Genomic DNA, 27,920 nt, shown 5'->3' with positions numbered 1-27,920 from the left:
GGGTGGGCGCAGAGGCGGCGGTGCCTCCCCCCACCCGCCCCGGAGCCTCTCGGCCGCGGGGGAGGCAGCGCCGGGCTGAGGGAGCCGGCCGGGGGACTCGCGGGAGCCCGCGGGCGCCACCAGCTCAGCCCACACCGCCCCTTCCCCGCCGGGCTGAGTCACCCGCGCCGCGTGTCGCGTCCTACCCGCGCCCCCGGCCCGTACCTTCCTGGTCAGTGCTCCATCGCCGCCGGTTCCCGCCCACCCCCGCGGCTCCACGGCCGCCACGAGCGCAGGGAGCGGGCCGGGCCGAGCCGCGCCGCCTCAGCTAGCGGCGGCAGGAGGAGGAGGAGCGGGACCTCCCCTGTCGCCAAACCGGCCGGGCGCGGCGCACGCCGGGATGCGCCCCCGCCCCGGCCTCGCGGCTCCCTGGGAACCGTAGTCCCACCCCTCCCTTCGGTACGGCCACCACTGCTGTAAAACCGACAGCACCGACGGAACAAACCGGGGCTGCCCTGCGAATCGCGCTGTGTCAGCAGCAGCCGCAAGGCCAGGCGGAGCCGCCGGTGCGAGCTCCGCAGTCGCGACCGGAGCGACTTGTTCGGGGAGGCGCACGGGGAAGGGCCCGGGCTGGCGCGGACTTGCCCGTGAGAAGCGATCCCGCAGCTGTCCGTACATGTGGCACTGAGCTCTGCGCTGAGGGCTCTGCAGCGCAGCGCCGCGTGTGGGGCTAGGCGTAATCACGCGCCCGCGGGACCCGCTTGAAACCGACCTAAACGGGAACAACCGCAGCAACACGCTACAGCCATTTACAACCCGTCCCAGCAGCGCTGCTGTTACAGTATCTTCCAACAGTATAAAAACCCACTCCCGGCGCCCGGCTATGACAGTACAGTCGTGAGGCGCCCAGCTCTCAAAAACCCTCGCTCGTCCCCCGAGCAGAGCCACTGCCGCCGCACGGTGCGCTGGAGAGTGAGCGCCCGGAGGGACCGGCCACGAAACAGTTCTCATAGAACTGAGTGCGGGGAGGGTTTCGCAGGGGCAACCTCACGGTAGCCCAAGGGTGAGCCCTGCGCGCCCGGCTACCGGCCCGAGGGGAGCGCGGTGCCTCCGCCTGCAGCCTGCCTGCCACGTCCTCCGCGGCAATGCAGCAGAACCGGTGGGAGAAGGAGTCACGCACAGCCAGGCCGCCCATTCGGGTCCGCGGGCACGGTGCCGGGAGGAGGGCCCGGGGCACCGCGGGGCGGTCGGCAAAACAAGCGCCTGCCGAGCGGGGCCACGCGGCTCAGCGGGCCCGGAACCCCCCGCCGCCAGTGGAGACTGACAGCAGCGCCCTCCAATCGCGCTCCGCTGCCAGCCAATGGGCGGTGCGCACCGCCGGGGGTGGGCCCGGAGCTGGGTGAGTGACGTGAGGCGCACGCGGCTGTCCCTTTCCTTTCCTGCGGGCCGCGGCGGAGGAGCGCCATGAAGGCGTCGGGCACCGTGAGTGCGGGCCGGGGCGCGGAGGGCACGGCCGGCACCGCGGGCGCTGCCGGGGCCGACACTGAGGTGGCCGTGGGCAGGGCAGCGGCGCCGGGTTGCGGCGCTCGAGACCGACGCGTGCCTGCCCGAGCGGCGCTGCCCGGCCTGTGAGGCGGCGCGCGGCCCAACATGGCGGCGGCGCCGCTCCCGCCCGGCGCGGGCCCGGATCGGCGGCGGCTCCGCGGGGAGATCCGTCCGCACGGCGCGGCGGGCTCTCTCTGCCCCTGGATTGAGCTGTTCTCGCCCCGCTGTTCTTCTGTGGGGCCGCCGATCCCGCCGCGGGGTCAGCGCAGGGCGGGCGGGGTGTGGCGGGCGCGGTGGTGGCTCCGCGGCTCACTCACTCTGCGGGCCGCCTGTGTTTCGTGTCCCTCTAGCTGCGGGAGTACAAGGTGGTCGGGCGGTGCCTGCCCACACCGAAATGCACGACCCCTCCTCTGTACCGCATGCGGATCTTTGCTCCGAACCATGTCGTCGCCAAGTCCCGGTTCTGGTACTTCGTCTCTCAGCTGAAAAAGATGAAGAAGTCTTCTGGAGAGATTGTGTACTGTGGCCAGGTGCGTGATTAAAAGCCTAAAAACGTGGGAGGTTCTTAAGGAATTCAGGGTGATGTATGTGAAAGGAATATACAGGAATTGCTATTGGGGGTGAGACCGAAATTCACTTCGCCATCAGTTTCTGTGAAAAGGAGTTACAAATCTGGTTTTTTGAAAGTGGTGGTAAGTGTTCTATAAACTAAATACGTATTTTCCAACACTTCAAAATTATGAACCATGTCACTAGTCAGTGCTGCTGTCTTATTCTTGGATTTGCTTTGCTTCATTGGGCAGTATACCTTTTAAGAGACATCTGGACATTCATAATAGTGGGAGAGTGGACGTTTGTATGCTTATTCTCCTCTACCTTGATTGTTCCTGCTTCAGGAGCATTTTTTAAAGCTGAAGTCTTGTATCTTTCTTTCATGATGAATTGCTAAAACTACAGAATTACCCAGACTGAATTACCCAGACATAAATCCAGTTATGAGGTTAAAGGGAAAGAGAGCAAAAAGTTGGTTTTGACAGTAGAACTTAGAACAATGATTTTGTTAAAGCTCTAAAATATTTATTCTTAAAACTGTAAAGTGGTGATAGCGCTTTGTCTCTAACCACTTTCATGCTCTTCTGTTATTCCAGGTGTATGAGAAGTCCCCTCTGCGGGTAAAAAATTTTGGTATCTGGTTGCGCTATGATTCTCGTAGTGGAACCCACAACATGTACAGGGAGTACAGAGATTTGACCACAGCTGGTGCTGTCACTCAGTGCTGTAAGTATCTGTAAATGAGGTATAAAATGATAGCATCAATATATAACAGAAGATTAAATCTCAAACTGGGCATAAAGCGTGCTTAGTCCGTGGCAAGATAACTAAAACACTGGAAAAATAAAGTAGGGGCTTGCCAAAAAATTCTGTAGTTGTTTATGTATGTATATGTGGAATCTTATTTGTTACTAGTCTTTATACAGTTTCACTGACTGAAAATATTCCCGCTTCATCATGGTGGGACTTTCTACAATTCTAGTAATGAGTTTTACCATACAAACTGAGAGTATAAGGATCTTTTAAGTGCTACATGTATTTCTTGCACTATTTTTATTGGTTTATGATAATCAAATACATATTTTGCCAAGTCTTGTGGAAAGAATATTTGAGATATCATGTGGAACATACTAGCATCTGTCCTGTGGAGATGAAGTAAATTAAAAAAAAAATCACAGGAAAAAAATCTATAGTTTTTGTTACTCCAAGATCTCATTGTCTCAGTTCAGAGAGAGTTAAAGGTTGACCTGATTTCAGTCTGTTATGTGAAGTACTTGAGGGATAGACCGTTTCTATAGCTGATGCTGTTGATATTTTACTCCACAGTGTTATAAACACAACAGAATGCACATAAAAACCCAAAGAATATTGTTCTTAATAATGATATTCTTGTCATGTGTGCAAATATTAAACGTATCTTGTCGCCTTTCAAAAGCTGAAGTGCTGTTGAAAGTGAAATTTAAGGTTCTACATTACCTTACAATGATCCCTGTTATTTAACACACCGAAGGACTGCTTAAGAGACCAAGAAACTTATGTATCATGGTACAGTGACTGATACTTTTATGTTCAAGAATGCTTGTGGCAGGTAAGTTTTTCATAGGTATGTTAGGTCTTCATGGGAAACGTTGTAAGCACAATAGTATTTCAATAGGCATATCTTGTGGAACTAGCTATGGACATCTTGATTTGAACATACAGTGATTTGCGCTGCTGCAGGGAGGAATTTTCAGGTAGCCCTTGCACAGATGGCTTCCTCCCATTCTGAAAGCCTAAGCACGTGAGCTGAATATCAGTTTCTGTCACTGGTCAGTTTCAAGAAAAGTCAAGATATCCTCAGGTCTCGCCTTTACTTGCACCTTCCAGTAATTATACTTCAGTTTTGAGTCTGAATCAGAGGGACTTTTTTTGGTGCAAAAAATGAAACAGTCCCACCTATATTTCTTCTGTACATGTGTGCCTTCTTGAAATCAGGCAAGAGTAATAAAATGGCACTTTCTGTCTGGGAGGAGTTTGGTAATGAGTTACTGGAAGAATTTGCTGCTACCTGTTGGTTCCGTGATACTTGTACCATCACTTTACATACTAAATCCAGTATGATTTTAACTAAAGTTGATCAGAATTTTAGAAAGTCGTAGGTGGCACTATGAACGTTTATTGAAGAGGCGTTTGTAAGATTTTTGAACTAAAAATGTCCTTAAGATTAATTTTTTAATGAGTTCTCTTGTTACAGACCGTGATATGGGAGCCCGTCACCGTGCCCGTGCTCACTCTATTCAGATCATGAAGGTTGAGGAAATTGCTGCCAGCAAGTGCCGCAGACCAGCCGTCAAGCAGTTCCATGTAAGTGAACCAGCACTGCCGTGGCTGGTGGGTCCTGGTCCAACACTGGACTGGAAGAGGAGAGCTATCTTGTCTGGTACATGTTTGCTTCGCAGCCAGAAATAGGGAGGGAACCAAACTGGTATGCAGAGGTTTACAATTACGATATATTATGATCAAGGCTTCTAAAGCTAGAATTCTTTGGAAGAAAGTCACAATAAAGTGAATACATATTACAGTGCAGAAAACAGGCCTCTAATGGGCATTTCTTTAAAAAATGCAAAATTTAGGCATCTCTCCTAAGGCCTATGAAGTATATCTAATTTGTGGATGCATTACTTCTCTGTAAGTTATTCATGGAATACGGCTTGGTTATTTATTGCAAGCTGTTTTCTGTTGTTTATCTAATACCTCAATTAACACAGAACCATTTTTTCTTGCAGGATTCTAAAATCAAGTTCCCTCTGCCGCACAGAGTTCTGCGTCGCCAGCACAAACCACGTTTCACCACCAAGAGACCAAATACTTTCTATTAAATACAAAAGCATACCGTCAACTCTGTGTTGCAATAAAGGTCTTATTTGAACCTTTGACTCCCAGTTGTCTTTTGGAGACAGTGTCCTGACTCTGTAGAAATCTCCCCTCCTACTCTTTATTTTCTGTAAACCATTGGCAGCCTACTATTTACAGCTGTGATTGTCTTGAACAGGTGAATGTTTCACATGCTGATTTAAATTACCAAAATATCCCATCAATAAACCAAATTTTAATAACCAACTTTCCAGGTTGAGCAGCTGTACAATCCTACATGCATTTTGTCTCTTCGGCACACTGAGTAAACAGTTGAATTCAGGAAGAAGGCAGCTTTTGGTGCATGCAGAATTCAGACATGTCAACTTCAGTTAAGCTGCTTCAAAGTGTAAGCGTTTAAAGTTAAAACTAGTTCTAACCTGAACCTTTTCAAGGAATTAACTCAAGTATGCATACAGAGGTGCCTGGAAATGTGACGGAGGGCTTAGGCAGACTTACCTTTGTTATTAGATGAATGAAAACTAGGCAAATTAATTTTTAGATCCAACCCCAATCCTTAGTGTATAAAGCCACAGTAAAAAACTTGCAGGCGCTGTGTAGTTAAGGTTAATTAAGAAAGCTGTTCCACACCTAAAGCCAGTGTTTGCATCTAATGCCTGTTTTCAGTGATGGTGTGTTAGGAGTGTTTCCTGAACAAGAGGCAGTCAGTTACTTAAGCTTGTACATAGATCTTGCTGTTGTGAGAGAACTGATTCAGTGCTTTAGGTGCCAGCTTAAAAACAAATGGTGGTGTCAATAGGGTGCAGGGAAGGACCGTGCAGAGGGGAGCCTGGGAATGTTTTCATTCTGGGTTAGCTGGAGGGGACTGTCCATGTAAGGGCGGGTGGTTGTCCTGCAGACTTGGACTCATCAGTGCTGCCACAGCAGCCCCCTTTTCATTGCCTCACTGCCCTCTGGCTCAGCTTTGCACCTCGTCACTTCCATAGGGAATCAGTTCAGGGAGTTCATCTGTCCAAAACATGAACTGAAAAAAATGGCATTAATTTGGGCCATCCACTACATCCCAGTCATGAGGGAGGGGGGAACTATAAACCCAAAGCAACTGGAGGGTTCTGTGGGACTCAGGGTGGGAATAAAGGCATCAGAAAGACGTTGGTTTTTAGAACGTTTCAACTGAACGATTTAACATGAAAACGGGCTTCAGAGTTAAGTGAAAGCACAAAATGTAACAGGCAGGGTGGAGAAAACCTCAGCAGGAATCGGCGCCGGTGTGTCCAGCCCGAAAATACCAAGGCGCAGTACGGACGGGCGGACCTCTGGGGCTCCCGGGTCTCCCGCAGGCGGAGGGCTCTGGAATATCCCCGGGCTCTGGAATATCCCCGGACGCGCCGCTCCCGCTTTTTCCGCTGCCCCGCCCACGGCTACCGCGCGCACCGCCCGGTCACGTGACCCCGCCCCGCCCTTTGCCCGCCCCGCCTGTCACGTGCCGAGGGGCGGGCGCGAGTGAGATCCCGCGCGCGCGCGGGGGCCGACCCCGGAAGTGGCGGCCGCTGCGGAGGCGCCGGGCGGGATGGGGGAGTCGATCCCGCTGGGAGCGCCCGTGCCGGTGGAGCAGGCCGTGCTGGAGACCTTCTTCTCCCACCTGGGCATCTTCTCCTACGACAAGGCCAAGGACAACGTGGAGAAGGAGCGGGAGGCCAACAAGAGCGCAGGGTCCAGCTGGCTGGCGCTGCTGGCCGGGCTGGCGCACCTGGCGGCGGCCGAGAAGGCCTATCACAGCATGACCTTCCTGGGACAGAAGCTAGGTACCGCTCCGGGGGAGCAGGGACTGGCCCCGCCGCCTCGGGCCGCGGCTCTCCCGCCCCGCCCCGGGTGCGGCTCGGCGGGGGGAGCGTGCGGTGTGAGGCCGTGTCAGCCCGTGGGTGCACAGCGCTGGGCACCTGGGGGACCTGAGGGCTCTGCCTCGGCCCGCTGCGTGCCTGTGCCTCTGAAAGACAAGTGCTGGGTCAGCAAGTGTCCCTGGGCCCGGGGAGAAATCGGCTGTGCTGTTTGTGCTGCCGCTAAAGAATAAACAAGAATGCAGGTGCAGTGCAGGTGGCACGGTGGCTCCTGTGCCAGTCGATGTAGCTCTTCGCTGGCCGGCAGGCTACCTACTTGCCCTTCCCAAGATTTAACCAGAGGTATTTCTGTGCTGAGATGTTCTGGCTGAGATCTGGGCAAAGGTGAGCTCAGTGAGGTGACGGAAGGGTTAAAGCTTATATTAGATCTGCTTATGGGCAAGTACTTGGGGCTGGAGATAGCATCCTAAAAGTTGTTACTTGTGCAGACTCTGCAGGGTCTCAAGAAGCTTCGGCCACAATCTTGGCTGCTTGTTGCTTTCTCAGTGCATGAATAGAAAAATTCCAAACTGGCACAGGATGAGCTGTCATCATGTTGCCCTCTGGGCAAGGCTGCTTGTTTGAACTGCAGACAAGCATGGAAAATGGATCAAGGGATATGGGTCTGATGTGTAACAGTAAAGCATCAGGATAATTCTGCTTTGGTGTTTAAGTGGTGACTTGGAACTATTTTATAAGAAGGTCTTTATGGACAAAACTGTCTATAAGACTGACTTTAAAAAGTGTATTTGGTGCTTACAGAAAGGGTAAAATTGACAACAGAAGGGACAAAGTTTTGTTTGTTTATATACTTCATGAACAACTGCAATAGATGATTCTTCATTCGACCCATGACATGAGGGCTACTCATGGCTTAGGAAGGGAGCTATTTCACAGTGATATCCAGTTCTCTGCCTTTCTGCCTCAAATTGCTAAGGTCACCTTTGAGCGTTATATATGTAAAATGGATCCACCCTTACAAAATTTATAAGCAGTTTCAATGTAGAGTCTAAATTTGGAATCTTAAAAAGTTCCACCAGCCCAATCCCTGTGATCCTTGCTCTGCTGCAGCTGTTGAGTGCCACAGTGGCATATAAGGCCTTCTGTAAATAGAAAGTGTGAAATAAGGTTGGTACATTTGTGCAGTCTTTTGGTAGTGTAAAAGTTAAATATGCTTTACTTTGACCCTTTACTTCTGTCTTTTTTTCTTTTTTAAATTCCTCATAGTGTTGAGCAGGTAGAGAGAAGCACAGATGAGTTCTTTCCCCTTATCCCCTTCACCCCAGGTTTTAGTTATGGATTAACCTGCACTGTGGTCTCGCTGAGATAAAGTGTGACTGTTTTCCTTTTGAATTCTGGTTTATATTAAGAGCATGCAGGGATTAGGAAAATTTGATTTGTGCACACAAATGTCACATGATTCTGACTTAAAGATTGCTTTGCAAATTTGAGTGCTTTGTGACTGAAGAGGGGTTGGTAGGGCAGTTCTCCCCAAAAGATCTAGATGTAATTGATTCGATGGAGGCTATTGAAAGTTGATCAGTCGCATCATGATGACTTGATTTTTCTGACTCCCACAGATGACAGTATTTGCAGGTCATGTATCATAGTAGCAAATTTAACTGAACCCTTATTTTCTGAAAAGTCACACCATAACTGAGGGAGTTGAAGTTTTGCAGCAGTCATTGGCTGCCGAGATACGAACTGGACAAGAGTAGCTTGTGTGAAATTACATAAAGCGCTTCTGAGCATATGCCATGACAAACTACTGAATTTTGTGTCTTGGTTAAAAGAAATACTGTGATCAAACAACACTTAGGAACAGCTAGAGGAGAAAAGGCGTGGTTATGTAGAATTTTCCAGTATTGCTGTCTATCTTTGCTGTCCCTGGATTTTGGTAATACCTCCATATTTATCTGAACAGGTGGTCAGTCATTCTTCAGCCGAAAGGACTCCATCCGAACCATCTACACATCTCTGCATAATGAGCTGAAGAAGGTGGTGGCGACGGGTCACAATGCACTAGGAGGAACAGCTCCTCACTTGGAAGAGCTGCTTTCTCACCTGTCTGAACAGCTCTGTTTTTTTGTTCAGGCTCGGATGGAAATTGCTGACTTCTATGAAAAAATGTACACGCTCAGCACCCAAAAGTTCATTAACTCTGAGGAACTGGTAAACATTTTGGAATCCATCTTAAAGAAATACAGCTCAAGGTCAGTGCTTGTTTGCTGGCAGTACGTACACGACCGTGATCTGTAATAACAGATGTTGAAGTTCAAAGCAAACCTAAAGACTTTGCTGTCCTTTGACTGCTGAGCAGCACGGCCCCTTCATGAATCCATGTGTGAAGTCTGTGTTGGCCAGCAGCATCGGATGCATGAAATTTCAAAATATGACTCCTTCAAAGAAGAAAAATAACAAAAAGAGAGTGTTTCTACTCACGGTGTTCTAGGAGCCTTCCTCCCTATTCCTTAATACTCAGTATATTTGTTTCCAGCAGAGAGGAAAAGTGATTTTCATTTTATATAAGGTTGCAAGGCTTCTTGTGCTTTATCTTTGGGAGGGGAGAGGAAACAAGTCTTAATTCCATATGAACTTCAGTAAAAGTGACATATAAATAAAACAAGATACTTGTGTGACAGTTTTACTTTTTAGGCTAGAATGTATGTCTGCTCAATTCTAAAAGCTTCACCATAGCTATGTGGCCTACCTGGAAGGGTTTTATGGTGCTCTGTGAACCACTTCTCTTGAGAGGTCTTGGAGCCAGTAGAAGAAGCACCTCTGAACCTTCAATCCCATTATTGTGTGTTGAAGTTAGGATCTAATAGTTCCTGTTAAAAGAATCCCAGGATGTTTGTAAATTATGCTGGGGTGGGTACTGCACATCTGACATATGTGAGCCTTGAAAGTGATGACAGTTAAAAAAAGAGATAATTTTTGAATGCTTGTCAACACACTCAATTTCTACCTCTTCATTTTAAACCAAACCAAATCTTCATTAGTGAAATAGTGTCTAAGAAGATATTTGGAGAGAATATTCTTAGGTCTTACTTTTTTTTTGGTTATGATAAGTGTTCACCTAGGAAAAATCAAAATGATCCAGTGCTGCTTTCTCATATTCCAAATTTAAACACTGCAGGTGACTTCCTTATTTTTTAGGAATAACCTTAGAAAATTGCTACATAAGTTTGCAATTCGAAAATCAAAACTAGTCTAATATGGTCTTACTAGTGATTTTTTACAGTTCTTGGCTTCTGAACCCTTACAAAGGGTCAGGGCTGTTAGTCCAATAAAAAGCTGGAACTTACATATATTTTCCTTGGTGGGATAAACATGAAGGAGGAAAGGGAAGTATGCTGGGAGGAGGCTTTTTTGAAAAGCTGATTCATGTTGTACACAAACCATTGCCATCTGTTCTGAGCATGTGCTGAATCAACAGCATGGTTAAAAATCTGAAAACCAAAACTCATACTTTGATGAATTGATTGGAGATTGTTGGATACAAAATGTTTTACTATCCTATTTAAATAAATTTCAGTGACACCTCTGTACTTCTAAGGCATTGTTATATAATGTGTTTATATAACATACATTATATAATTATATGTATAATAACATCCTCCAAAAAATAAGTATTGTCTCCCTGGGAAAAATGCTGATGTTTTTGCTTTGGGTTAATGAGCAATTCTAAGATGGAGACAATATAAGATGCTGTTAGAGCTGATTCAGTAGCTGCAGTGTGGTCCTCCCCAGTCACATAGTGAATATTTCTGAAAAAAAGTGGGCATAATGGTATCTTCCTTTTGTCCTTTCTTTCAGTTTTTTCATATGTCAGGTCAGTTTCTGGAAGCTGTTATGTTGATGTGTACTGGCTGGAAGGCATTTCTGATTTACAGTCTGTTGACCCTCTCAGGTGAAAGGTCAAATAAACTCATCCTTACCCAGTCTCTTTCCTCTGCTAGTATATTCCTCATTTGTCGTTGAGGATGTGTGCCATTATTTCAGTCAGCTGTGCTAAGGCCAGACAGGGCCTGTGTTTTTTAGATAAGTTCTGGTTTCAGTTTCTTTCCTTTGCATGTAAAAATAGCTGTTCAGATGGTGTAGATAAAATGGTTGCTGGTAAAGGAACGAGTGAATTAATTGACTGTTAAGAAGTCATATTGTCTGTATTTGAAAAATCATTAGTTATTGAGGATTTTGTTACTTTTATTTTTTGTCACTACTTATTGCTGACTCATACACAGCCAATACTAGACATTTTCCTTTCCATTTCTCTGTAGAATACAGCCAGAGAAGTAACTTTTCCTGAAATTTTTGACTGTTGGTTTGGGTGGGATCTTAACTGAAATAATTAAAACAGTGTCAGAAGCAGGTTCATTTAAAAGCTTAGTATAAAATGCATAAGTAACCAGAAAACCTATTTTGATGTAATAATTTTTAAGTGTTGAATGTTCTTCATCCAGTCAACATTTTGTAAATACATGCATGAATGTGGAAATAGAAAAAAGTGTGACTTCTTCATAGTCTGCAAAGCAAAACTCTTACCATCCCTCCACTTTCAAGAATGATTAGGGGGGGAAAATTTCCCAGTGTCTTTTTAAGTTTTTAGCACTCTGGCTTATTAAAATATCATAAAAACATGTCTGTTTTGCATGATACTGGGCTAAGATGCTTCTGTGTTACAAAACTCAATTATATATCAGCAGATATAGTTAGTACATAACTTGTTAGCTTACTTTGCAACCATATTAGCATACTCTGCAAGCTTCTCAGCTGTGGCTGAAGTGTGTATTGATTAAAACAGTTTAGCAAATCTTGCTGTGCAGGGAGACATTAAGAAAACCATGAAGCAAACTAGAAATGGGAAACTGTACATCATAATGTTAATCCAGGAGACTTTAGCAGTACTGCCTTAGTTTAGATTTTTAAACTGCTTTTAAGGTTGAAAAATAACCTTCTTGGTCTGACTGCAAGTGTGTTGAAACCACTGTGCTGTGATGGGACTGTCTGGAACAAATAATCTTGTATAATGCTTTTTTACAGTCTTCATAATACACGGCAACAAAATTGGTTTGTTTGGCGAATACCAAAACCATTGGAGATCTTTAGTGTTGACTGTTATCAGAATATTATTTTTAATTGACTGTTGTTCAGTTTCTCAAAGAAATGTAAATATGCTCTAGCCTTCTCAGAGTGGCCAGTGAGCACTTATCTCTGCTCTAGCAGGTTGATCTGATGGTTGCTGATATATACTGTGTACAGAAGGTGACCTGTTTGCACAACGTGGTGCATCTGCTGGTTTATGATATTTCATTGTCTTCAAATAAATATGGATTTGCATCTTGATAGCAAATCCTTTCAAGACTCAAATTGTGGCTTTCAAAAAAAGAACTGCTTAAAAATAGTGACAGAATTGTCAGACAATTTTCCCAAGCCTAAGAATTAATGTTTTGACAAGAACCTAGTAGAAAGTCAAATTTAAAATAGTGAAGGATGAGGGTAAGAAAAGCATAAAATTTTCATTCTCTCTTCTACTCCACAATAAAATGAAGTGTTTTGGTTTTGAACCAGCTATGTCCAAAATGGGTTTTATGTATTGTGTCCTGAAAGCTGAAGGGAGTAATGGCATTGCTTTAGCTTTGTCTGAAGAGGAGCTGTTAAAAGTTGTGAAAAATCAATATGAACTTCTTTGCTTTAAACCAATAACAAGACCCAAGATATTTTTCTGAAGTGAGAGGATAAATCTGTCTTTACTTAAATGGAAACCTCATCGAGTCTTATCTTTGAACTATTGGTTGTTCTTTGTTGAAGACCTCTTTAAGTATCCTAAACGCTAATGAGGGAACACATTTACTAAAAAGGCAACTTCTGTCTTTGCCGAAGGCATATTCTTCTAAAGTTACATATCTTACATTACAGTTTTTCAGTTTCAATTAAGTATGTTATTATCAATAATGTTATAAATTCACAAATAATGCGAGTATCATGGGAAGAGAGGTAGGCTGTATCTGTTTTCTTTTTCCCCTGATGTTTAGAAAAAATAAAATGAGAAAGCTGTAGAATAGATTTTTAAAATTCCATTTCTTCAAGATTTGTTCTAATGGCAGGATTGTTCTTGTGAATAATATGTGCATTGAGTTGTTGGTTTTGCTTGGGTTTTTTTTTAACGTCTTTTAAATTGAGAGCTGATTTTTTACCTGAGTTTTTAGTAAGTGAAATTGGTGGTTGTACTGTCTTCATTGTGATATGATAAAATCCTGCCAAATGTTTTTTCCGCTCATTGCTTTTAGTATACCAAAAAAACCCTCAACTTGTCTTCCTCATAGCTTTCCTATACAAGCAACAGATTTATAACATAATTCCTTTGATTTGACTTAACATCTTTCTGTTATTCAAGAAATATCAAGATGTATTTTATTGCAAGAAGGGGTTTAAAGTTGGAAAAAGACCAGAATGGTGTTATAGTAGTTAATGGATCAAGATAAACAATTATTGTTCTTGAACTGATGAAATGTAACTCCCGTGCTTTGATAGAGAAATGTCTGACGGCTGTTTTTTGTCAAATGTGAAGTGCTGTTTGTTCCTGAAAATATTTACCCTAATTATGTAAAAAGAACTTTTTTTAAAATTAACTATTATTATTTAGTTTAAGCTTTGCTCTGCTTTCGTGTTTTATCTTCTGTCTGTTAACTGGCAAATGCTATCTGATTATTTCACTGTTGTGTAACAGCAGTTCTCATGTCTTGACTAAAATTATGTTTTCTAGATTTCATCATCCAATCCTCAGTCCTCTTGAAAGCAGTTTCCAGCTGGAAGTAGATGTACTTGCACATCTCTTAAAGGCTCAGGCTCAGATCTCAGAGTGGAAGTTCCTTCCGTCCCTGGTCAACTTGCACAGTGCTCACACAAAACTACAGACTTGGGGTCAGATTTTTGAGAAGCAGCGAGAGACCAAGAAGCACCTGTTTGGAGGGCAGTCTCAGAAGGCTGTGCAACCTCCACACCTCTTCCTCTGGCTGATGAAGCTCAAAAACATTCTCCTTGCCAAGTTTAGCTTTTACTTTCATGAGGCCCTTAGTCGACAGACAACAGCATCTGAAATGAAAACTTTGACTGCTAAAACAAATCCTGATTACTTTGGGAAAATTTCCAGCTTCATCCGGAAGTATGATGCCGTCAATGTTTCCTTAATTTTTGACAATCGTGGATCAGAGAGTTTCCAGGGACATGGTTATCACCATCCCCATTCGTACAGGGAAGCCCCCAAAGGAGTGGATCAGTACCCTGCAGTGGTGTCTCTGCCCAGTGACAGGCCTGTTATGCACTGGCCCAATGTGATCATGATTATGACTGATAGAACCTCTGACCTCAACAGCTTGGAGAAGGTTGTTCACTTCTATGATGACAAAGTCCAAAGCACGTACTTTCTGACTCGCCCTGAACCTCACTTTACCATTGTAGTTATTTTTGAGTCCAAGAAGTCAGAAAGGGACTATCATTTTATTTCTTTTCTCAATGAAATTTCACATTCCCTTAAGAACTCCAAAGCTTTTGCGAGCTTGAAACCTGGATCCAAAGGGTGAAATACAGTCTATTTACAAGTTGTCAAGGCAGTATGTCAGCCTTGAGGGAGCTGTAGCTTGCAAGAGTTACATAAATTCATTATTCTCAGTCTAATTGAAAAGGAACCTTTTTTTAATGTTATAAGTTCCTTTCTTTTAAGCTAACAGACACTTGAAAAGTATTTTTGGGCAGTACTCTGTGGGGCAATTTAATTGTGGGGTGCCAAATAGCCACGGTGGGATTTTTTTGATGTGGTTTTCAATATTCAGTATGATTTATTTTTTCAGTCCACAATTTTGTTGCCTGTATCAGAAAGGAATATATGCACTTTATCTTAGTCTGATCATTGATTGTCTTCTACAGAGTTTACTGAAAATGTGGTAAGGATGTATCTTTTCAGAAAACTGCATTGCCTGACAGGAATGATTTCTGGGAACTAACTGCTGATGCAAGGGAATATTAGAAAAAGTGAACCTGCAAGGATACATTTTAAATAAAAATATGAGAATCAGGAAAAGCACTATTGTTAATTATAATTTAGTTTTCAAAGTGTTGAAAATGATAATTGAGGTCTCTGACACTCTCTGATAAGCACCAGTCTTGATTCTAAATGCCCTGTGTCACAAAACTCAGTCGTTGCTCCAGAACTTGGGCTGGGGCAAGAAAAACTGCAGCATGGGCTGGAAGGCCAGTATTCACTGGAGCACTGTGACAGTAATAGTCTTGGCTCAGACTGTCTGAAGGAGACAAGCTGAAGTTGTGCAGCTGTTCTAGAAGGAGCAGCTCCATGGAGAAAGCAGCAAAGCTGTTTTCAAATTGTACTTTTTTCTGGCTAACTTGAAAGAGAAGCAAAGAAAGGTAGTAGGAAATGCCCTTTGTAAATGATTTATTTTCTAGTTTGCTGTTCATCTCAACCTGGATTTGTTTTCAGATTTTTATACGTGTATAGTTTTTCCAATCTGTTCGGTTTTAAATAATTTAATAATTAAGCCAAAACACTGGGGATTTGGATCTAAATATATAGCCTATGCAGTATGTTTACCTCATTCTAAAATGTCTCCTTCACCACTTCTAGACTGCAGGTTTGGAAAAAATGTGTTTTCTAGTTACCCTGAAAGTGCTTTAATTTGGAAATCAGTATTTCCAAATACAATAAAAGGGTCAATTTGGCTGTACCTGTAGCCTTACATTGCAAGGTTCTTCTAACTGTTAGCTATGCAGTTGTGCACGTGCTTTTGTGGGGATTCGGGAGGACTTTTATACAAATAAAAGTGTAGTAAAATTAAGTCGTTAGTTGACACTTTGTAAGGTATAACATCAGGTTTAATTTAAAAGGGAGTTTAGGTCAAAATGCTGGTTTCTGTTAAGACTGAAATATGAAAGGTACCATTGCAAACATGTCTTTTAATGATCCCCTTTCTCTTCCACTAAAGGTTCTGGTAACTTGTCTTGCCTGGCTGCAGTGCTGACTTTTTAACAGTCATATAAGCACATTCTGTTATCAAAATACAAGCTCCGACTTGCCACTTTGTGCCAAATGGAGCCTTCCATGCTTTGCTGTAACTGTTGTGAATATCTGCTCTATTGCCTTTCACCTGAAGTCTCGGTCTGACTTAAGCATCACTCTCAAAATCTCAGTTTGCTCTTTACCATTGGAAAAATAACCAGAGTTGCAAATATACCAGAAACCGGAGGGTACCTGTTTGTCACAGCGTTACACTTTGCAGCTTGAACTGCTCTTAACAGGACAATGTTGCAAATGACAGTATTGAGAGAGTTCGAGTGCTTCCCTCCCTGGGACAGTGACCTTGTAATAACATTGTAATTTTGACTTCCTCAGCCTGAGTAACAAGAGACTGTTGCCAGAACTGATTCGCAGTCTTCAGCAGTGTAATAAAGTGTTGTACAAAGTCTATCTGCCTGTACAGTATTTCCCTATCATACTAACTATCTGTGGAAAAGGGGAGAGAAAACAGGAAAGAGGCTGTGCGTGGTACAGACACCTTCTTGCTCATTTCTGAGTTGCAGGGGATGAGTTGGAAGAAGTGAAAGAGAAATCTGGTGCCCTTTGGAGCAGCTTTTAGCAGTTGTTGAAATGGCTAGAGGCTGTTCCCAGTGGTTTTGATGGGGAGAGGAAGAGGAGGTGACTGTTCAGCAGACCTGGTAGTTCACTTCACATGCTCCTGCCACTGTGTTTGGCAAGTGGTGTCTCAGAACAGGGAAGGGATGTTAGGTGATGTTTCTGTGCAGGAGGAGGTGAGACTTGCTTTGCCTTTTATCAGTTCTAAGGTGGTTTGCTGCAGTTTTCTTCACAGAATCTTGGAGAAGCAGCCAGAGGGGCCTTCTGACTCATGGGTAAGAATTTCTGAATATTTTGGTTGATGAAGGACCAAAAGGAGCCATAACCATTACCCTCATAGTGTGGGAAGGGAGGGAATGGGAGAGATGTGCAGGCAGTGGAGAGAATTGGGTGCTGGAGAAACTTTTTGTGGAGCTGTCTGGGTCTCAGAGTCCTGTCCCTTGTTAAGATCTCAGCCTTAAACTAATACAACATGGGAAGTAGAAAATTGAGGCTGTAGGAAGTAGCTTAGAGGAAAACAGGTGAAGCTGAAGAGAGGTGACACTAGAATCAGTATCAAATAGTTTTGCAGAGTTGAGGTGTGCCATACCAAAAACTGTGTGCTGTGTGAGTGCGTGTGATGAATGAAGATAGATTTGTCAGACCCATGAAAACTTCTGGCACAGTTCTTATTTGTTGCTTTGAGGGGTTTGTTTTAAATTACAAACGAGGTAATTGGGAGACTGAATTGGCTTCAAACTGAAAGGGGAAATTTAGGTTAGATATGTGGAAGAAATTCTTTGCTGTGAGGGTGGTGAGGCACTGGAACAGGTTGCCCAGAGAAGTTATGGATGCCATACTTGAACTGGTGTTCAAGACCAAGTTGGATGGAGGTTTGAGCAACCTAATCTATAGTTCAAGGTGTCCCTGCCCATAGCAAAGGGGTTGGAACTAGATGATTTTGAAAGTCCCTTCCAACCAACACCATTCTATAATTCTATATCAATGATGTAAAATTGGCTAGATCAGTAATGAAAACCTGCATAATTAAGCGAGGCGGAGAACATGTCTGTGGAGTAAGTAAAGGAACCAGAAACTCAGTAACTGGAAAAAAATATATTCATTACTAACTTCAGTACTGGAAAGATTGATCAGTCTCTTTACTGTAAGAACTGGAAAACAAATACACTTTTGCTGAACTGGGTGATATCCTATCTGTCAGCTTTTCCTCTGCACCAGTGTAGCTAAGCAAGATTAGATGTACTAATGTGCTTTAAAAGTCTTGTATAAATTACTGCTTCAAATGCAAGATATAAAGATACTTATGATGGTGTACTGAAAGCCATCACTTCCAGATGTATTTAAGCGTTTTTAAAACAGGTACTGAGATTTGATATTGCAAGTGCCACTCAGATTGCTTATAATAGCAGTGTGGAAGCTTATCTTGCAGTAAATTGCATGTACCTCATCACTTACTTCAGTCCATGAGGATTTTGGCAGAATATTTAACTCAGTATCCTTTTGCCTGCAGTGTGATTTTTGACAGCAAATGTATTCTAAGAACTCTTAGGTGTTTTATGTTTATGTCTTGTAAGCTGTTTTCTTCAACATATGTTCAGGTTTTTGTCTTGAATAAAATGTCTTTCCTTTTCTCCTGCCTTTGCATGAAGAGAGTGCAGGGAATGGAGACTATTAATATATTTTGTATTGTACTGCAAAGGACCGCAATACATGCATAATGTAGATAATATTCAGGTTTTAATGATCTAAAAGTAATGTAAGTTCCTGGTACCTATTTGAATACTAACACTTATGGCTTATCTAATTGACTTAAAAAAAAAAAAAAAGGCTACATTAGAACTGGAATCAATTTTATGGCACTCACACAGTTAATTATTGCTCTGGCATGCTCTTCATACACAAACATTTTGAAACATTCGTGATCGTTCTGGTGGTAGTTCTTTGATATAATTTATCTGAGGATTCCTTGTGTACATGCCATAGGTCAGTCTGCTGCAGCCTTGTACTGCACTGGGTTCTGATCTTCTCATAACCAAGCTTTGCTTAAGAAAATCAACAATGTGCTATATTTCATTTCTCAAGTCCTGTTTTTTGGCCCAGTGCCTACAACCCCTCCTCTTGCAGTAAGCACAGCTTGGCTGGTCCTGGGCTTGTGGTTCGCTTTGTGGTTGCTTCCAGAAGTGCTGGCACTAAGCTTAGTTGGCTGGAAAATGTGGTGTTTCTGCCCTGTTTTCTCCGTAAGTCCTGTTTTCAGACTCTCAGAGATGTCAGCCAGCCCTGCTGAGGTGGGTGCAACTGAGGCCAAGCACTGCTTATTTGCTGGGGCTCTGCCTGAGCGGTCAGTGTCCTGCCCACTGGGGACAGCGGCTGTGGCTCAGCAGGGATGGCCTTCGGGCTGCAATTGTGCAAAGGCAGGAGCCGTTATGGGAAGAGCAGGAGAGGCTCTGGAAATGAGAATGCTGACAAAGGACAGCAATAGCATAATGCTTTGCAGAGCAGGCAGAAACAATATAGAAGTCAAATGCAAGATGGAATTGGACTTTGATTTCCTGTTAGCAAAGGACTGATTTAAAGATTAAGTCTCCTTTGGAGGATAAAGGTATCAGATTTTTGCCATGAAATTACTTCAGGTACTCAGTCATTTTCCTCCAGGAACTGCCTCTTTCCCTCTCTTGTGCATGAATGCATTCAACATATTGCCTGACTTATTTTTGCAATTGTTATGGGGCTTTTCTGTGAGAGTTTGCAGGCCTGAGTTTGGTTCTTCCCTAACTTTCAATGTGGCATAGCAGCTGGGTTTGTGGTAGGGTAACAAAGTTTTCCACCTTGTAGCTGGGACCTAGCTGTGCCCTGGCCGCACATGGCAGCATGAGAAGAGCAAAATGTGGGAGGAGACAAGTCACTACAAGATGGGCTGGAGCCGGTGACAGCTCTGGGACAGACAGGCAAGGAGAAAACAGATGCTGAAGGACTGCCTTGCAGATGGATTGTGAGCAGAAGGTTTCTGTTGGCCCCTCTGTGTTGTGGCCTAATTTCACAGGAATCTGTATAAATTTTATGTCCTGAAAAAGCTACGGTAGACCCCGCCTGCAGTTGCAGCTGCTTGTTTTAATGTGACTTCTTTGAAATAACTATAGTGTTTCCAGGATGGTGGTATTTAATCTCTAGGTACCAACAATCTTGGCAAAGTGGCTGTTCTTGGGCAGGTGATTAAGACAACCTTTGTGGTATCGCACTGTTAGATGGGATATGCTGGTACAGTGCTATAAGCTAACATCTGAAGCTTCAGAGCGGTGCAGTGTTGTGCTTTATTTGTGCAGCTCACTGCTGATAAGATAGAATATTTAGTGGCACTAAACCTTTGGCTCTGTGGTGTATGCTTTGTTTGCTACAAAGGTACTGAGAGGATTGAATTCTTCAGATCAGAGCCATAAAGAGCCAGCATCGCCATGTTCCTGCACTGGGATGCACAACATGGAACCAAGAATTGTAAATTTTCTGTGGAAAGGATGATGTGATCTTTAGCAAAATGAGGGCCAGTGAGAGATGCTAAGGGAGGCTGGAGGTGGCTAATTCCCAACCTTTGATTTTTTGTCTTGGAGTTAGTCCTCTCTGGGAACACAAGCAGAGGGCGTTGTCTCCTCTAGTACAGAATGGCCTGACAGTCTCTTGAGCTTTTACTTAGTAAAATGTCATACCCAAGTTCAATGTAGTCTTTGACCAGAGGATTCCAAGTCAACTTCTCATTCTTTTCTGTGGTTGTGCAGATGTTCAGCAGACCCTCCAATTATTTCCCCTGCTTTCTCAGGTGAGGAGTAAACTTCCTCTCCCTGGATTATTCTCTTGGCAAATGGGGGATGAGAAGTTCAATTGTCTGAAGAGGAGAGACTCATCTGCTTTGTGGGTGTGTGCAATCATCACTGTGTGAACAGTGAACAGTAACAAAAGGACCACCCTACCTTCAGGTGGATCAAGGGTAGTGTCTGTAGCTTGGAGTTGCACATCCTCCCAGTGCACTTGGGTCTGGTTCTTCAGGGACTGGTAGTGATGCTTCACCAAGGACTGCCTGTGACTGCCTGAGACCTCCATATCATCTAGAGGTAAAACTCCAGGAATGTACAAGGCTTAAAGAATGAAAACTTGGGTTATGGTACCATGCATTTTATGTGAGGGATCAACATTAGACTTGTAGCTGAGACTGCTTTTGCCTCCAGCAGTACAGCTGGCTCATGTCCCCACTCTGAGAGATGCCAGCTCTTGTCAGAGGGAATGGAGTGGGGGTTTGGGAGCACTAACAGGTTTAGCCTTCTGCTTTTAATCTGATGATGCAAATATGTCCAAACTGTTCAAAAAAGTTGGTGGATTATTCCCATTCTAGGTGTAGAGCTTGCCTCTGAGTAAAGTGCCTGGAGCTCTGCTGAAGGCAAGATGTGTAAGCTGAATAAAAGCTATCTTTCTCTTTTCTTCATGCATCCCTGTCCAGAGAGAAAGAAATTACTTTGAACTGTCAATGGATAATAGCTTTTGGGGAAAAACCTGATCCTCATTTATCGTTACAGAAGCAAGGACTTACTGCAGTGAATCAAGTCTCCACCCCACCCTCCTAAGAAATTTATCTACAATTTCACCGGCAAATTCAATACAGAGAAATGTAGCTGATGAGCCATCTCATGAAGTTATACTCTGCACTCAGGTTGGCTTTGCTTGGAGGACTCCAAAATTTTGTACACTGAGTTTTTCCAACACAGCGGTTGCCTCAAGCTGGCTGACCTGCTGACTGTACCTCACGGTGAGAACGTGGGAGGCAAATTTCCAAAATTGTGCATTACTCACTCTCAGGTATAAAAATAGATGGGTATAAATCTTGGTCTAGCCTAGTGGGATTTGTGGCACTAATTTTTCTTGCTGTCCCCACAGACTGAAATATCCCTTAGATGTAAGGCTCTCAATATCTAAATATGCTGTGGATGCCTCAGGCTCATCTATACTTAGGAATGATTTGTTAAAACAGTGGCTACTACATTAGGAATGGGTCATTCTAATTGTTTCTGACTGAAATTATAAGAGAACGGTGAAAAAAAAATCCCACCACCACCTTATTGCTGAGTTTGTAGTATGTCCAAGAAGGAGGTGCAAGTTTAGAGACAGAATAATCACAAGCTCTTGCCATAATCTACCTATAAAGGTGTCAACCAAAGTATCTTCAGGGGGCTGATAAGGTAACAATATATTGAAAGAGTAAGGCTCATGCTTCAGAGTGTAATTTGCTCACCAAGCACTGAGGGAATCATCTATCTGCATGGTTATTCTGCAACTGTGCATGAAAGGGACTTTATTGTTTTATGCTTTTCACAGTAGTGTTTTCTTAAGCACTTATTTTTATAAGTTATGCTTGGAAAGAGCCATATACAGCTTTTTCCAAAGCTTAGGAGATTCACGGACTGCAGAGTGTGGGCCCTTAATTCAGTGCAGGTAAACAAATTCCTACTTGCAATTTTTGTACCATTTCTTAATGCATGTGATCAATATGTTAAATGGCATTTTTGCCTCAGTAAAGCCGAACAACTGCCACTAGAGGGTGGTGTTAATACAAAAAGAAAAAAGTAATTTGTAATGTCTTTCCAGAATAAAATTATTTATGCTCTCCTACACATTTATAAACGTGGGATAGATTTTACTGCTCGAGTCAGATTTGTTTGAATCTTTTTGGCTTTTTTCCCCATAGAGTGATTTATGTAGTTCTGTTTCAGCTGTAAACAGCAATAGTGGGTATCTTGTTTCATACCTTAATGTATATATAAATACTAAAACGGTGTTGTTTCACATTCTTTGTGAGAAACTTTGATATTGAATTGCAAAGAAAAAACTATAAAAGAGGTTTTGTGATTTTTTTTCTCTTAAAAACTACCCTTCACTTAAAATTCAACTTCCATTTTGGAAAAGAGGGAGTGGGGTTTTTTCTTCCTTGCCTTTTTCTTCCCAAACAGTGGGAAAACTACATATTATTGTTTACCAAGGCAGTGCAGTCTGACCTGTTAAAGGCCACGTAGGGAGCATTAGGCTAGGGTTTAAGCCTAATGCAAAGTAATAGGATTTTGATAGTCTAATGTGGGCAGAGCTATTATGGTATATAACTATATGTATATATACATATAGTATAACAGTGTGTGTTTGTGTGTGTATATATATATATATATGAAATATGGTATAACCATAGGTATATGGTATATGACCATATATGTCTGATATATGATTATACTGTACTAGCCAAAGTGGGGTTATACCACACCAACCCTGAGCATTGGAGGCTGAGGTGCAGGGATGGGGCAGTGCAAGGGATGGGTGGTTCAGACCCTGGGGCCAGTGTTGTGCTGCTTTGGGTCACCACAGAACCATAGAACGGTTTGTGTTGGAAGGGACCTTAAAGATCATCTAGTTCCAACCCCTTGCCATGGCCAGAAACATCTTCCACCTTTCACAAGCCCCACGAGATGCTGCTGGGTGTGCTTGGGCGCAAGGGCTGTGGGCAGGTGCCTGTGCCACTCCACCCCTTCCCTTTGGCATAGAGACAGGGAGTTTGCCAGTGCTACAGCCTGCACCAGCCCCAAGAAGAACCTGCAGGAGGCAAAGGAGGGGTGTGAGAAATGAAGGGAAAGTGGAGGAGACACAAGGGTCAAAGAAGGAGCAGCCAACAGGGACCTTGTCTTCTCCCATCTGTCCTCCAAGAGGAAGCACTTGCAGCATTTGATGCAGGCATGGGCTTGCTATGGCAGGGAGTCATGTCAGGATGGTGCCCCCAGACCACCATAAACCGCTCCAAACCTATTGCATCCTCTTGTGATGGCAGCCAAAGTTGTGCTTCACCCTCTGCCCCCAGACTGGGTAAAAACTCTGTAATAATATTTATTTTTCTTACTTCCATTTTGGAAGGTAGCTGGATGAAAAACATTATCTAGCATTCAAACTTTTGGGCTTTGCTGTGCTCTGAAAAGCATTAGTGTGTGTTTCCCTGTTGCTGTTTTACATCACTGCACACAATGACTACACTGCCAGGGAGGCAGTCTCCCAGGCTGAGCTGGAGTATTAAAATGATAATCACGTGGGTTTTGGTGGTGCACAGTAAACGCATTCCTGCACCATGACGATGTTGAAATCATGGCTCTTCAGGGGACAGGACGGTGCCTTTCAACTGATACTGTGACTGCGTGTCTAGGATGCAAATGCAGCATGTAAAGCCACCCCATGGTGAGCTGGATTAATGGAACAGATTTTCAATGACTCATTGGGAAGATGAAATTTTCTACTTGCATTTAATCTTAGCCTAATAAATCACTCAGGGGAAAAAAAACCACAAAACCCAACAGTTAAATGCATGAAATTAGTGCTCTGATGTTGAGACAGACTTGGATTTGGAGAACTGGCGGTGGTGGGAAGCTTGGCTGACAGTGTGGGGCTTGAGGGAACAGGGAAGGAGGTTGGATTAAATTGCAAAGATAAATTGGGGTGGGAGCAGCTGGAGGGCAGAGTTGTGTCCCCCAGTGGCTCCTCCTCCTTTGCATGTTGACCACTGTGTGTGTGGTTAAAAACTAATGATGTTCAGCCAGTTACTATAGCAATGGTGTGGCATGAGTTGTCATGGTGATGGAGCAGAATTTTTCATCACGTTTCTGCAGGAGGGTGATGGATGCCATTTTAGGGGCTCTGAACTTGACCATTTGCTTCATATCTTTTTCCTTGGTAGAAACACTTGCACAACTGTAGTCAGCGAACATGTCCTCCCAGTACCATTACCTGATTTTTCATGTTCTGATGCTAAATTCTTCTTCCACATTTTTAAAGTTAAGAACACTCTGCTAAACCATAAATTGCTAAGTCTAACCTAATTATATGCACTATTATTATACAAGAGGTGTTAATAAAACATACTTCTGCTACTAAGGCTGTTTCTGGACGCTTAATTTTGTGTGTGTTCTTCACCTCTTTATCTGCCCATGATACAACTCAATAGGACATTGGTGCCCATTTGAAAAAGAAAATTAAGCTGATCTGAAGTCAGTTTGCTTCAAATACTCCCATTTAGGACAGAATAATCACAGAATATGTTGAGTTGGAGGAGACCCACAAGAATCATTGAGTCTAAATTCTTAACCCTGCACAGGACCACCCCCAAGAGTCACACCGTGTGCCTGAGTATCATCCAAATGCTTCTTGAACTCCGTTAGGCTTGGTGCTGTAACTACTGCCCTGGAGAGCCTGTTCTAGCATCTAACCACCCCTTGGGTGAAGAATCTCTTTCTAATATCCAACCTAAACCTCCCTGACACAACTTCAGACCATTTCCTTGGGTTCTGTCACTGGTAACCACAAAGAAGAGATCAGTGTCTGCCCTTCCTCTTCTCCTCCTGAGGATGTTGTAACTGCAATGAGGTCTCCCCTCAGTCTCCTCTTCTCCAGGCTGAAGAGACAAAGTGCCCTCAGCCACTCCTCATATGGCTTCCCCTCAAGCTCCTTCACCATCTTCATTGCCCTCCTTTGGACACTCTCTAACATGTCCTTCTTATGTTGCCGTGCCCAAAACTGCACACAATATTCAGGGTGAGGCCACCCCAGTGCAGAGCAGAGCAGGACAATCCCCTCCCTTGACCGGCTGGCGATGCTTTGCCTGCTGCCCCCCAGGACATGGTTGGCCCTCCTGGCTGTCAGGGCACTGCTGACTCATGTTTAACTTGCCATCAACCAGGACCCCCAGGTCCCTTTTCATGGCACTGCTTTCCAGCATCTCATTCCCCAGTCTGTATGAACATCCAGGGTTGCCCCATCCCAGGTGCAGAATCTGGCACTTTCCCTTGTTGAACTTCGTATAGTTTCAACATGATGTATGTGCAGCCCTGGAAATGCATCTTTTTTTGCAGTTTTATTTAAATTGCCTTTGCTTTCTCTTCCTTCTTGGGCTTTAAGAGCAGTACACTGTACTTTTCCCTTACTTATGAGCTACGCATCAGCATAGCTCCTCCTTGTCAGGACTTTTTTAATACAGGTTATCAACTGGACTAGTGCACTATATGTAAATGATATTGCTTTGAGTGGTTCGTTCATTAGAAGAGCAGGTGTAATGCCTATTTGACACCTATAGAAACCATTTCTTCAATTGTGCAAGAAAGTAACCTAGACTGCAGAGCACATTCAGCAATTTGGCTTTGTAAGGATAGAAATGTATTCAGCTTGACTCAAGACGATGGCTATTTTAAAAGAACATAACATTCTGCTCATCAGCTGCTTTTAAAAATCCCTAAACCCTTCACTACATGTAAGTTTCTGTGCTAAACCATACACCTCAAAATGAAGCTGATAAATGGCAGTTAGTGGTGTTTCACAACAGGGCTTACATGCTGCTTCCATAAACTCTCATTTGCAGTCACCAGGAAGTCCAGAGAAGGGAAAATCTGAATTTGGGTTTTACAACTTAATAGCACTGATATTTCATCATTGTCCTCAATTTCATTTTGTCCTGTGCTTTTTAACAGGTAAATTTGTGGTGTGCCAGCAGAACTGTATTAATTGCCAGGGAGCATAGGAACAGTATTGGCTCATAAACATCTTGAGATTTGGACCTGTATAGTGCTTGGGTAGGAATCTGGGTTATGCTTGAGACTGCGTCACTTTGGATTTAGGAAAGTTATCACAGTGATATGTTTAAAGTCCTTTTTGTTTTGAAAAGCTCTGATTGCTGCATGCTTCAGCATATGACTAATGTGAGGAGCTCCTGTTCACTACATGCCCTGGAGTGCTTGTTCTTGTTCCTCTAAGCTAATCCCAGCTCTTACAGCATCACTGTTGACATCTACCAAAGCTAGGGTGTTTTTTTCTTTTAGTTTCCCCCTTGTTTAGAGCTTTATAATTATCCCAATAAATGATGTTGAACTCATTAATCTAAGAAACTAAGTTTTCAGAAATTCACTGAGCTGTGTGGTTTCCATGTACTAATTTAAAAAAAAAAAAAAAGGTGAGGCCTTGGGGTGAGTAAACTCTCAGCTGCAGGTTGCTGAGCTACCACTGTGTGCTGGTTCTGGTTTTGCAAACATGGGTCTCTCTTAGAGATTAAGTACAGAGCTAAGTGGACCTGTAGTCAAACCTGGTGCAGCCCTCCTCAACTGGCTTCTTTACAGGCTTCTCAGGGCCATTAGTTTTACAAGAAGCCGTGTGAAATATTGGGAAAGTGGTGTTCCATCTCACTAAAGATCTGGCAGGTGTGACACCTCTGTTGTATTATCTCATTGTCCCACCATTTGTTGTTTTTCATGCAAAATGTTCTGAGCTTTTGCTCACTTGAATCACAAGAGCTGGACTTAAATCCACAGTGTCTTTGGGTTGTCCCATTGACACAAAAAAATAATTGCAAAGTGGGAGGCCTGTGCAGGGCCCATCTTATTCTTCAGGTGTTGCATCAGCCCTGGAAGCCGTTCAAAACCTCCTCAGATTGTCCCTGCTCTCCGCTTAGATCTGCTCAGTCTACTTTTGTTTGGGTTAATACAAGTCTGCGGTCATGGGGCAATTGCAAATAAATGAAGTATGAAAGACTTCATAGGATCTGTATTTGGATATTTATTCAGGCATAAACTGTGATGTGAATGCAGCTGGGTCCCAGATCCAGTGATGCCAGCAAATAAAGATTTGTAAGCTGTGCTATTGTTCTACAGGTATATTATTGTGTGTGACTTTTGGAGAGTGACCTCAATAAAGCTCCTACCTATGATGATTTTTTTTCTACCTTATCAGTCTTTCTGATGATAAAAGAAAACTGGGTTTTGAAATCATGAGTAACTCTGGCATGACACTGGTACAGATCAGAAGATTTATGCCCAGACTTGTTGAGTGCTCCTGCCCCTCTCTCTCCCAAATGAAAGACATGGTTTCTGTCCCTGTATCTTGAGAGAGGTGGATTTAACTATGTTCAGCTCCTGAAAAACTTTGAAGGTTGATGAGATGAAGGATATTCTTTGAAGTCACATTAGTGACTTCTTACAGCAGAGGCTGCTCACAAGATTAGAGGACATGCAAGTATGCTAATAAGTAAATTTGGGTTTTATGAACTCTGGGGGAACTTTTCAATGATTTTAAACTAACTCTACTAGGTACAGTCAAACCTCTTATCTCTGGGAAAAGTGTTTATTTACAGGAACAGCATTGGTTCAGAAACTTGTTCTCTTGCTAGAAGGAGAGTTTATAAAATTGCTGCAAATATTTTAATAGGAAGCCCTGATGAGGGAATGTTTGTCCTACTGATTTTTCCAAGATGTTCAAAAATTACAGTTAGTAGATGTGTAGAGACAACTTTAAACAGCAGTGAAACTCGTCTGATATGCACATCAGTGCTTCTTTACATGGCAAGGAGTGTTAATGAGATGTTGCAACATGCTAAAAAGAACTACCAAAAGAAATTAGGCCAGTGTGGCCCAATCTTTTTCCTTCTG

At 43.5% G+C, this 27,920-nt stretch overlaps 3 protein-coding genes and 1 non-coding gene across 5 annotated transcripts in view; 3 read left to right on the top strand and 1 right to left on the bottom strand.

Moving 5' to 3' along the window:
• XPOT (exportin for tRNA) overlaps nt 1–360 on the bottom strand; it is a 29,418-nt gene extending 29,058 nt beyond the window's left edge. Inside the window, exon 1 of the mRNA XM_050325347.1 lies at nt 205–360. The gene's annotated coding sequence lies outside the window, so the exon portion shown is untranslated. The remainder of the gene's footprint in view (nt 1–204) is intronic.
• A 1,002-nt stretch (nt 361–1,362) lies between these two features.
• RPL18A (ribosomal protein L18a) lies at nt 1,363–4,984 on the top strand. Its single transcript, XM_050325370.1, has 5 exons — nt 1,363–1,461; nt 1,875–2,054; nt 2,673–2,802; nt 4,310–4,419; nt 4,842–4,984. The coding sequence occupies exons 1-5, from the start codon at nt 1,444–1,446 to the stop codon at nt 4,932–4,934; spliced, it is 531 nt and encodes a 176-aa protein (XP_050181327.1). The 5' UTR covers nt 1,363–1,443; the 3' UTR covers nt 4,935–4,984.
• On the top strand, nt 3,420–3,551 carry LOC126645299 (small nucleolar RNA SNORA68). The gene has a single exon (XR_007630113.1). It is a non-coding gene; the product is annotated as a small nucleolar RNA SNORA68 (small nucleolar RNA).
• Nucleotides 4,985–6,463: 1,479 nt separating the features above from the next.
• On the top strand, nt 6,464–27,205 carry KICS2 (KICSTOR subunit 2). 2 transcript variants are annotated; one of them, XM_050325361.1, is made up of 4 exons: nt 6,464–6,734; nt 8,731–8,804; nt 8,883–9,019; nt 13,573–27,205. In XM_050325361.1, the coding sequence occupies exons 1-4, from the start codon at nt 6,500–6,502 to the stop codon at nt 14,387–14,389; spliced, it is 1,263 nt and encodes a 420-aa protein (XP_050181318.1). In that variant the 5' UTR covers nt 6,464–6,499; the 3' UTR covers nt 14,390–27,205. The 2 variants fall into 2 exon arrangements, with proteins under 2 accessions (XP_050181318.1, XP_050181317.1); XM_050325360.1 differs by having other exon boundaries at nt 8,731–9,019.
• Nucleotides 27,206–27,920: the final 715 nt, after the last annotated feature.

This window comes from Myiozetetes cayanensis, unplaced genomic scaffold (assembly GCF_022539395.1).
Source record: "Myiozetetes cayanensis isolate MyiCay16 unplaced genomic scaffold, myiCay2020 scf3, whole genome shotgun sequence".
Taxonomy (NCBI): Eukaryota; Metazoa; Chordata; class Aves; order Passeriformes; family Tyrannidae; genus Myiozetetes; species Myiozetetes cayanensis.
The sequence above is the reverse complement of the archived record's forward strand: the minus strand, read 5'-3'. Positions and strand labels throughout refer to the sequence as shown.